This window comes from Rhinolophus hipposideros (genome assembly GCF_964194185.1).
Source record: "Rhinolophus hipposideros genome assembly, chromosome: 7".
Lineage (NCBI taxonomy): Eukaryota > Metazoa > Chordata > Mammalia > Chiroptera > Rhinolophidae > Rhinolophus > Rhinolophus hipposideros.
The window spans coordinates 66,110,758-66,122,768 of record NC_138053.1 but is presented as its reverse complement, the minus strand read 5'-3'; the positions used below and the strand labels follow the sequence as shown (position 1 = coordinate 66,122,768).

The 12,011-nt window shown below is 34.5% G+C and overlaps 1 protein-coding gene across 2 annotated transcripts in view; it reads right to left on the bottom strand.

The window, feature by feature from the left end:
- The window catches only part of SLC38A9 (solute carrier family 38 member 9), a 65,523-nt gene that overhangs the window by 41,459 nt on the left and 12,053 nt on the right, over window positions 1-12,011 (bottom strand). For both annotated transcript variants that reach the window (XM_081054012.1, XM_081054011.1), the window contains exon 3: window positions 3,163-3,295. In XM_081054012.1, the coding sequence (XP_080910138.1) occupies window positions 3,163-3,295 (133 nt within the window). The remainder of the gene's footprint in view (window positions 1-3,162; window positions 3,296-12,011) is intronic.

Genomic DNA, 12,011 nt, shown 5'->3' with positions numbered 1-12,011 from the left:
TATGCTTCCCAGATTTACAAACATAAATATATATATATTTAAATGTAGAAGACCTAGAGGAGCAAGAATTTAAGGACAATAAACTGTTCATTTGAAATGAGAATGAATTCCTAGAACATGCAACTATCAAAGTATTTTTCTCTTCATTTTCATGAGAAAAAACGAAGGAGAGCCAACAAAGATTGAGATCAGGGAATTTTAGACGGAGGAGACTTGGGCATTAAGTGAGAATTTCAAGAATCAAGTGGTCACTGAACTCTTCTCTTATGTGAGGGTGGTTTTAGCAGAGGCAGGTAGGGAACTCAAATTATAAAGAAATAAGGAGTCAATAGAAGGTAATGAAAGGAGTAATAAATATAGATACTCTTTTTACTGCTTTGGTAGAAGGAAAAGGTGAGCTAAAGTGGCTGAGGGAAAAGGCAAAGAAAGGATTCTTAAAGATGGAAGATGTAAACAAAAGGGAAGGAGCCAAGAGAAAGAGGCTGAAGACATACAGAGAGAGAATGACTGAATAGATACCTGTTTCTTATACACATAGCTCCTACCTTACCTCCACACTTTTCTTCCTAACTCTACCTCCCTATTTTGGAGGGGAAAAAAAATACAGTCTCCTGATGGAATTCTGCCCATGTCCCTGAGAATAGTCCTTTGAAAATATGTAGTCCTTACATACAGTAGTTACAGACATCAGAGTTGACTTGTATAAATGAACAATCTTTTATATTGAACACCGACCGCACAAATCTCCAACTTTGTGTCAGGTTTAGCATTCAAGAAATAAATAACGTACAGCCCCCAATTTCAAGAAGTGTAAATTCTAGTTGGAAGACGTATGAAGCAATTAGACAAGGCTATATAAGACAGAATAAAAATTAAGTGTTCAACTTTATTGTATACTGTATCACAGGAATGATGAAAAAAAAAACAACAGTGGGACTACAACAGTTTTAAAAAGACTTCAAGGAACTGATGGAACATTAGGCCTCAGTAGGTAGACAGGATATGGACTGGTGGACTTGTACAAAATGAAAAAGTGTCCAGTCCTTCACTCATTATGCATATGACTGGTGGTGTCTTATGGGCAAAGAATGTCTCGAATGCTATGAGTGGTGTGACTTTGGAAACAACTCGTACTTTCTAGAGACACAAAGGCATATATGGAAATGGGTCTGCTGCCTTCTCTCTACCCTAATCCTATCAGGTCTGAATTCTGTTGTTTTATGCCATAGAGCAAAAAGAAAAGAAAGGGGCAGGACCTTATCTGTATCAAGCTGGAGATAACCCATGACAGCTAGCAAAGCAAGTTCTGGAAAAGTGAAAAATCGAAAGTTGCAGGGGACAGGGTTAGAAGCTAGAGTATAAGAAGTGGTAAATTCTTAGGAGATAACAGAAAAATTGGAGGACTGGATCCCACATTCTGAAAGGGGTCTAGAACAGTGCTGTTCAGACTTGAATGTTCCTGTGATTCACACATGGGTCTTGTTAAAATACAGATTTTGATTCAGTAGGTATGAAGTAAGACTAAGCTGCACATTTAACAAGCTCTCAATGATGCCGAGCCTTCTGGCTATGCAGGACACACTTTTATTAGCAAGGATCTATGAGATGTTGGCAGCCAAATAATTTTCTTCCCTTCCCCATTTTAGAATAAAAATATTAAGGCAAATGGGGAAATTTTCAGAAATAAAAAGGTATTAGTCTGTAAATACCTGAGACCAGTGGTTTCGTATTGTTCTTCCTTTAAAAATCTTTTGGGAAAAGTAATTTTGGGATTATCAGAAAACGATGTGGATATATAAACACATTCATTAAAAATGGTCATACCACATTGTTAATTTTAGATCATTCTTTATGTCCTTTGATATACTAGAGTCCTCTCACCATCAGTTAATAAAAGGGATCCAACTTGGTGAACAATGCTGATTTAATTTTCAGGCAAACATACATTCAGGCCTAGACTGGCCCAGCTGTTATCTCTGAAGTATGCTTTCACAAGCATAGCCCCTAGGTCCAAAGATACTGGATTACTTCTAACTCCCCAGAGGGCTTAAATAATTCTGTTATGAAACTAAGACTTTACCACAACTATTAATACAAAGCCCTAGGGAAGGAAAAAGAGAAAAAATTGGGGAAATAATTATCCCACCCAGAATATTTTGGAAGTTTCTACTTTGGTGATAGAAAAGAAGATCTTAATAACTTCACATTACTTAAAATGAGATATCTATGTTCAAGTGACTAGCCCAAACCTTGGTAAACATATAAAGAACCCCCTTAGTAAACATATAAAGAACGCTTCCCTTTTTATTATTACCTATAAGAAAATCATTATCTTTTCTCCCAAAATGTTCCCATTTTTCCTTATGCTTTCAAGTTTCTGAAAATCTTACATGTGGTAATTCTTATAAGCAACCAAATTAATTATAATACATAGTATTTTTGATTCTAAAAGAATACATATTTTAGGATCAAGAGTCAAAAAACTATGACCCAGGGGTCAAATCTGGCCTTCAACCTGATTTTTTTACAGCCACTTTGCTAAGAATGATTTTTATATTTTTAATGTTATAAAACGAAAGTAAAGAATATATGACAATATGTGGCTCACAAAGCCTAAAATGTTTACTAGCTCCCCTTTGACCCTTGTTTTTGATAGACAAAACTAAAAAGAAAATATTTTATATATTTGTGTGAGTGTGTATGTGTGTGTGTGTGTGTGTGTGTGTGTGCATGTATTTTTCAGTTTCCCACTCCTGCAGAAAATTTCTATAAACATTTTCTCCTTGTAGATTCATCTTAAAAACTGAACACACTAACCAGAACCTATTATTATTTATATTAATCAATGACCTAAACTACTTCAAAAGTAGTCTGTCCTCCTCAGAGCTTTTAGGATTTGGGATTAGCAGAATTTAATCCAACAAATCTCTAGAAGTGCTGTCAACACAGAGAGATTGTTTCACGTCTCTCTACGCCAGCCTAGATAAGAATGAACTAGCCTGAGATGCAGGACATGTATTAATTACTATCTTTGACTTTCCATGATGCTATCCTGGGAACATGGCCAGCAAAAAGTTCAACCACTGGGAGTTACCCTGGCTTATGTTGTTCACTGTTCATTTCAGTTTAACCTTAGACAATCAGCAACCCTTTGCCCCTTACCAGTGCCTTGTCTGTAGGAGCGGTGAGCCGGCTGTAGTAATGAATCCTCTTGTTCATGGCAGAGGCATGGTCGCTAACCCTCTGAATGACATCATTCACATTGACGATGTTTGTGGGCTCTATATGGAAAGGCCTAGGGAAGGGAATATACACTTGACAAAGAACATTCAGCCAGAAATTCTGGAAGTCAGCCATTGAAGAAAATAACTTCTTGTCCTCCATTAGAAATGGGATATACCACGCAAGGCATTTACTTCTCACTTTTAGTGGGAAAAGAAAACATCACAAAAGAAGTATTATCCAATGCACAGAATAAAGCCTTTGTCTCATAATGCTATTACTTTAAACACTTTTTTAAACTTAAGGAATTAGCAATAGAGGAGACATAACAGAAAGAGCTTCAATCAGTTATTAAAAAGAAATAGAGCAGCTGTCAATTTTCAACCATAAACTTTGGACAGACACAGCTTTGAATATTCTCTCAAAGAGCTTTTGGCACTAAATCAGAGAAATTATAGACAAAAATGTTCCTCTACTAATGAGTGTCTACTCCTTCTTCATGGCCAAAGTTACTTCCTACGATAAATAGAATTCTTATTTCTTGGTTCATGTACTAAGGATTAGTGATCGCAACCATCTTCCTTGTGAAATTTATCCAAGGTACTATGAAATGGAACATTAACATACTAGAAATATTTTGTCTTATTCTACTTTTCTTGGATTTCAGCAATATTATGCTATTATACTACTATTTATGTATATGCTTCCTTCTCATAACTGTGTCCCAATCAACTGAAGATTCTGGTTTTCAGTCATCATTGTCAGTCATTAAAATCCTCAGTTCCTAACAGAAACTCTCTCCATTTGCTTCCTAAGCTTCTGGTAACACTTTATGCAAAACAGGAAGACCAGGCAGAGTTGCAAGAAAGGACTGCAATCCTCTGATGATTCTCAGATTCCTTGAAGTCACAGATGACTTTGTGCCTCAAATTGTATATAATTTTCTATTTCAGATTACATAATACATAGATCCAAAAAATGAAGGGGAAAAAAGGCCAGAAATTTATCATTGGTTCCATATTATTCCTCTACACTTATGGTTCTGAAAGAAGCTTAAAATGTATTAAAGTATGGTAATCATTTCTGGAGGCACTGTTAATCTAATCTTGTGGGAAGCACTTGAAAAACCAAGTGACTGAAATTTTAGTTTCTGCTATTTTTCCAACTAACTTTGTGATATTAGAAAAATGGTAGTATAGATGTTTAATTTAGTCTTGTATCTCTAATTAGCATACAGAATCTCTGAATCTTTATTATTTACTCTCCACCATAAATATGGTGGGTACTTTCTAGTTTAATCCAACAAATATCTAAGTAGAGCACTTATTACAGCAAATATGTAGATACAAATCAATATGACTATCTACTATGTGGATATAGATCAATATGGCATAATTGCTAAATGAATTAAGTGGTGTCAATAAATCTTAAGTGGATAAAATGAAAACAGAAGGCTCACAGGCAGAATAAACTATCAGTACTTATGATTTTGGTAGCCTGAGATAACTACCAGTCCTCCCAATGCATTATGGAATTCTATATAATTTACATCTCTACTATGACACTAAAAAGCAATGTAAAAATATTTATATCCAGGAGACAGTTTGATCATACCTAGGGTCACATTCTAATAAGAGTATTCCCTTCTTGTTTTGCAAGAATGATACCCCCCAAAATTCAAGGAAAAAAATACAGCTTTAATGCCAACATAAAGCAGAGATTAAAACTAATGATGGATTGCTAAAAGAGATGAGTAAGTTTTATATTGATGGAAAGGGATGTAGAGGTTCTACTTGCAGCTTATTACTCTGAAAATTCAATGGTATTAACATCAAACACTAAGTTGGCTTGAAGTCCTGTTGAAAAGCAGTCCAGGAATTGCTACGTTTCTTGGCTCCTGGCCTCCTACAAAAGTGTTAACTGTACCAGTTTAGTTGGCTGGGTACACTGAGAGCAGAATGACTGAAAGTTTTTCTTTTCCAACAGTTTTCATCGAGATGCTGTGTGCCTGTTCAAACAAATATTGTGGAATCTTCAAAACAGATTCTCTTTAAAAATATACAACTCAGCATATTTTAACTGAGTTATTAGAAACATATGCCTAAAGCTTCATCTGAGAGAGCAAATATATAAATTACACCTCTGAATTGACTTTAGTTGGATCTAAACACTTTTAAAATTAATACTACTATACAGAGAATAATATTCAGAATTAAAGACTTTTGAAACGTGGGCTTTTTCTTTTGAACAGTTTCACATGACTGCTCCCTACCAATGGTACTTCCCATTTGAAATGCAGCTCAACTGTTCCACACCTTAAATTATGATATTTCATGTAGAAGTTATATTTGTCTCACGTTATAAATATTTATAGTCATGCTACAGAAAAAATACAAAAAAATTTAGCAAAATTTAAAAAATATTTAAAAATGTGACTCAAACCCCCATATTTTGTTAATATACTCAGAAACAAAGAAAGCTTATTTCTACCTAATGTCTTTTTTAGGTTGCACTAAAATTCCTTAAAATTTTTGGCTTTTAAATCTGTCTCCACCCTTCTACTGACCAGTTATGCTTCTCTGGAGCTTAATAACAATTCCATGACTCTTAAGAAGGTTCATACTCAATGTGAAGATCCTTGACTTAAAACTGTTCCTTTATTCACATACCTGAAAGCTGAAGCACCCAAACACCTGCCAGCTTGGGGTAGTTTGTTAAAAAATGAAAAGAGAATCAAGTATTCAAAAAATATCATGCAAATATTCAAAATAATGAACCTACTATACATTTTTCTATCTCCTTGATAAAACATTGTTTGTCTGTCAGGGAGCTTTTAAGTACAAACAACAGAAAAGAAGTTAATCAGCCATTGTACCAGGAAATTCCTTGCTGCTACAAAAAAAATGATTGGTAACCTCTGGCTGGCTGGCATGTTTCTCATCGTCTCTGACACGGATACACCATCCTCTTTCACAAAAGCCCTGCTCCACACTCCAACTTTACCATCTGTCTCCAAAGGCTCTTCTCTTTCTATTATGGTTAATTAATTTATCTTGGCTTTCAAATTTATTAAGTATTACTCAAGTGCCAACCAAATATAAAGCATTGTACTAAACATTAAATGAGGGATGGGATGTGGAACCTCAAGTATCATAATCTCCTGGAGGAAAAAGGTAAGTTAGCAATTCTAATCCAGAGAGAAAAAAATAGAAAGAGATAGTGCTCATGAGCAGCAATGGAAGAAAAAAGAGGAGAGGGTTGTGTGAGGCTCGGTATGTGTACAGTATACAAAAGGGGAAGCTAAACCACTCTGCAGGCCACTTAGGAAGGTATAGTTGAGGTGAATCCTAAAAGATATAAAAAGCTAGTCAGGGTTGGGGCAAAAAGGAGGAAAAAGAGTGTTTCAAAAAAATAGAAAAGCGTGTAGAACAAACCAGGAGAAAGAGAGCATGATATATTTTTTAAAACTGTAAGAAGAGATTGGTTAGAGACGAGGCAATACTGGGCTAGTACATGGAAGATTTCAAATGCCAACAAAGGATATAATCCGAAAGGGAAGAACCCTCAGTCTCAGTCTCCTTTGCTGATTCTTTTCCAAGCCCCCAAACCTGAAGGTCAGAGTAAACTAGCGTTTAACCCATGGACACTTTCTCTTCCTTATCTATACCCAATCTCTTGGTGGATTCATCTAGTCACATAACTTTAAATATAATGTACTATATATGCTGATGGCACTCAAACTATTATCTCCAGCCCGAACTCCTGATTCATGTATCAAACTGCTCCCTTCCTAACCCATCTCTTGCCCTTCATTGCCCACACTAGCCTCTTCGCCATTCCTGAAACATTACAGGCAGGCACCTACTTCAGGACCTTTTTTTATTCATTTCCGGTAAAAAAACAAATGCCCTGAAGACCTTACCCCTAAATATTTGTATAGCTTGCTTCTTTACTTCTTTCAAGTCTTTCCTCAATTGCTCCTTTCTCAATGGGGCATTTGGCTATCCTTGCCACCGTATTTAAACTTCAACCCCTCTTCTCCACCACTCTCATTTCCTATACACCTCTGCTTTTCTGCTTCACATTTTCTCCCTGGCATTTATATTATCTAACATAATATATGCTTCTTATTTACTTATTATTGATCACCTCCAGTAGATAAAAGCTCCATGAGGGAAAGGGGTTTTTGTCAATTTGGTCACTACTACATTCCCAGGGCCTAGAATAGCACCTGGCATATTGTAGGAACTCAATAAAATATGCTGAGTAAATAAAATATGCTGAATAATATGGTGTATTACTCAAATAAAAAGTTTATTTTGAAATAATTTTAGAATCACATAGAAGTTGTAAAATAATACAGAGACTTCCACTATATACTTCACTCAGGCTCCCTAATGATGACATCTTATATAACCACAGTTATGATCAAACTTGTCTTACTTTTATAGTCAGAAAAAAAGTTAATGAAAAATTATGGGGAGAATGCTTTCAACTTTTCGGTAGGTTTACAAAGTTTAAAGTAAATACTTGGGGGAGAAACGATGGAGGAAACAATCAAAGTATCCAAATGAGAAGAAGCAACCTATAAGAAAATCAATTTAGTGTGGTATCCGCAAGCCAATTAAGGATTGTTTTCAGGAGCAGAGAATGATTGTGTCAAGAGCTACTGCTAAGTAAAATGAGATGAGGACTGACCAATGAAAGGTGACCTGGATTTGAGCAGTTTTAGTGGAGTGGTAAGGGCAAAAGCCTGTCTAAATTCAATTTAGACAGAGAAAAAAACTGGATGTGGTGAGTATAAAAAATGCAAGGAGTTTTCTGCAAAAATGTGTAAGTGAAATGAAGTGGTAGCTAAAGGGGTAAGTGTAAAGACTCTAGAAAGTATTAAAAAAGCATTAAAAATATAAAAGTAACCTATATCTCACAACTAGAATCATTAATAACATTTTGCCAACCTCATTCTCTTGCAAAAAATAACTAGTAGGAAGTACAGCAAACGGAAACTCTTATACATTATAGTGAGAATGTAAGTTGGAATAACCCCTGTGGAAAATACACGTAGAAGCTAAAGGAATAAAATACTAGAAACCGCTGGAACTGCAAGAACTATAGTTACACACAACTTGGATGAAAGTTACCATGCTGGATGAAAATCACAAAATCATACATACAGTATGACCCCATTTACATAAAGTACACAAACAGGTAAAACTGAATTCAGTATTTAGGGATACACAGATCATAAATTATTTTAAAAGTACGGAAATGATCACACAAACGTCAGGAGCGTGGTTACTGACACAGTGTGGTTACTGTAGGAAGGAAGAGGGATGCTGTGGTGAAGTACATATGGGGTAATTTCTGGGGTGTTGCTATTTCTAGACCTAGGTATTGGTTGGATGGCTTTTGGCTTTATAATTATTTAAAAGTTGTACATATGTATTATGCACTGTTCTGTACACATGATGCATCATGTGATAAACTTTACAAAACATAATTTAAATTAACATATTCTTTCAAAATTTAGTAATGAGATCAAGAGGGACCAAAAAAACCTGTTGTACCATACAAAAACTTGCTCGTTGTCTTGTGGCAAAATACTGTAAGGATTTGTCAAACTTAAATACAAGTTACCTCCTTTTCTTGTATAGAAAGACCACTGTTTGAAATTGGTTGACCTCTTTTCTGATGACATGTGGCTGTCAACAGTATGCTACATGGGTACACAGTAGGTATTAAAAATCCCCTACATTCTTAATCTATCTCTCTTCAAGAGAAAGATAATATTTTAACAATGACTGAGAAAGTAATTGCTGTTTTAAAAATACTTACATTATAGAGAGAATATTCTGATAACTGATGTTTAGAAATGTTTCCACCGTTACATGATTTTATTGCTGAAACTATCACTATTAAAAATTATTTGTAATCTTATATACATAGATTAATTTTTTTCTAACATTTAAAGACTGCCTAACAATGAATGTAGACAATGGTCTTTGAAACAGTTATTAAACATAAAAAAAATCAAGGTAATAATTGTAATAATGAAGCAAATGACAACATTAGTATCTTGGTATTTATTCCATGCAATACAAGGACTAATACCAGTATATTCACTACAAAAATGTTTATAGTATAAAATGTTTAAAAATTAGTGAAATTAAACATTCAACATTCCAAATATGGAAATTTGCAAACATTACAAGCATCAAATAAAAGATTATTTTATAAAAACATAAATATTAAAAAGTTATAGTTCTAATGTAAACTGTTAAATATGACTGTAGCTAATGCTTTTATCCCCTTATTTTATCTGCCCAGGGTACCTTCCAAACTAACACCTCTGAAATAATCAGTCCACAAAGAATTCAGGACCTTCCTAAAGTATTTAGTGCTCCTCCAGTGGAGTTTTCAGACCAGCTAGGCAGCTCTTCCTCTCTGTCTAGATGCTACTGGGTTATAACAGTTCTTTTTTAAATTAAATTTTATTTTTTTTATTAGTTTCAGCATACAAAACAATGCTATAGTTAGACATTTCACCCCTCACAAAGTGATAACCTCCCTTCCCCAATCTACATCATTATAGCAGTTTTGATTTCTCTCCCAGGATGGTTCTGTCTATTAACTCCTCCCTTCCCCCAGCAGAGAGAACAACCATCTTCTGAAGGCGCTCTATAAATCAGTGCTTTCCCCCTCCTACTTCTGGGGTGTGTGTGTGTGTGTGTGTATGTTAGGGAGTAATTGGAGGCACTGAGTGGTAAAATAGATGTAGGAGGATGTCAGGAAGGAAGGAGAGGAGAGATTTGGGAATAAATTGGAAAGAACTAAGGAAGGGGAACAAAGTTACTGGTTCTTTCCAAATTAACAGTATTAAACCAACAAAAACATTTGTATTTTGGACTTTCAAAATAGCATAGGATACTAGAATATACAAACCACCACTGCAATCACTAAATGTAAGAATTGAGCAATATCAGGGAGCATGAAAACTTACCAGGCAAATTTCAACAAAAACTTAAGACATAATTGTTGAATAAGACTGAAATAAACTTCAAATCAGTTTGAATTATTGTGTGGCAAAGTGTTATATGATTTTCAAAAATCAATAAAGCAAAACAAATGTTGGCAAGGATGTGGAGAAAAGGGAATCCTTGTGCACTGTTGGTAGGATTGCAAATTGGTGCAGCCACTATGGAAAACAGCATGGAGGTTCCTCAAAAAATTAAAAGTAGAACTACCTCAGAACCCAGCAATTCCACTTTTGGGTATTTATCCAAAGAAATCCAAAACACTAATTTAAGAAGATATATGCACCCCTATGTTCACTGCAGCATTATTTACATAACCAAGATATGGAAGCAACCTAAGTGCCTATCTATAGAAGACTGGATAAAGAAAAACTAGTACATATATACAATGGAATGTTACTTGGGCACTAAAAAGAATGAACTCTTACTGTTTGTGACAACATGGATGAACCTGGAAGGTATTACACTAATTGAAATAAGTCTAACAGAGAAAGACAAATGTCATATGAGCTCACCTATATGTGGAATCTAAAGAACAAAATAAACCAACAAAACAGAAATAGACTCATAGATACAGAGAACAAACTGATGGGAGGAAGGTAGGAGGGTGGGATGAAAAAGGTGAATGGATTAAGAAGTACAAATTGGTAGTTACAAAAGAGTCATGGGGATGGAAAGTACAGTATAGGGAATATACTCAATAATATTGTAATAACTAGTTTCAGGTGTGTACTAGACTAATGGGGGGAATCACTTCGTAAATTATATAAATGTCTAACCACTATGATGTACACCGGAAACTAATATAAAATAATATTGAATGTCTACTGCAATTGAAAAATAAAACAATTATTAAAAAAATATTGTGAATCTAAAATAAATAAAAAAATAAAGCATATTCAATTGCTATTGAGAATATAATATAGCAAAAGCAAAAGTTTTAATGTACTGTTAACAAATAAAATTTAAAGTTAACTTTATCAAGATTGGTTATTATACCTTATAATTTTAAAACTTCCATTTTCATGTTTCATAATATACATAATGTTAAGTATAGAAGTACATAATTTGCAAATGCATACATGCGCACACACACCTATATGCAGTCCCATGAAAACTTTTTAGGTTGCTATTATTATTTTTTAACAGATGAGTGAGGTATGCTGAAAACAGCAAATGTTACACATCTGGTTTATGGATTCCTTATTTTAGAATGCTGGTACTTACTTGCAAGTAAACATCTTCATCAACAATATATGGACAAAGAACTTGACCTGAATATTAATTCTCAGGCCCATATATCTTGATTAAATACACATCTTTACTAAGAATGAATTTCAAATTCTTTTAATGCAATTCATGCTTTCAAATTTTGGTTTTAGAAAACTCTATAAATTATTTTAATTCTACTGTCGTGAAAACAAATAATCTCTTATTTTATGACCAGTAACAGAACTGCAAGGGTTTTTGTTTTGTTCTTACTATCAGCACTAGAATGAGACTAAAAACATTATATAAATACCAGGAGCATTTCAATCAAGTTAAGATACTAGGACCACCTATAAGTACATACCAACATCATAGTTCTTCAGTTTTTCTCTAGATAGATATAAAACAGTACCACCACCACCACTGGACGACTATCTTCTATCCAGAAAAAGCAGTCCCAAATGGGACATGGTGAGTGACAGACAGTCAACAAAGAAAGATTAGGAATGTGGGAAAATTCCCAAGAGAGCACAGCTCTCCAAGCAT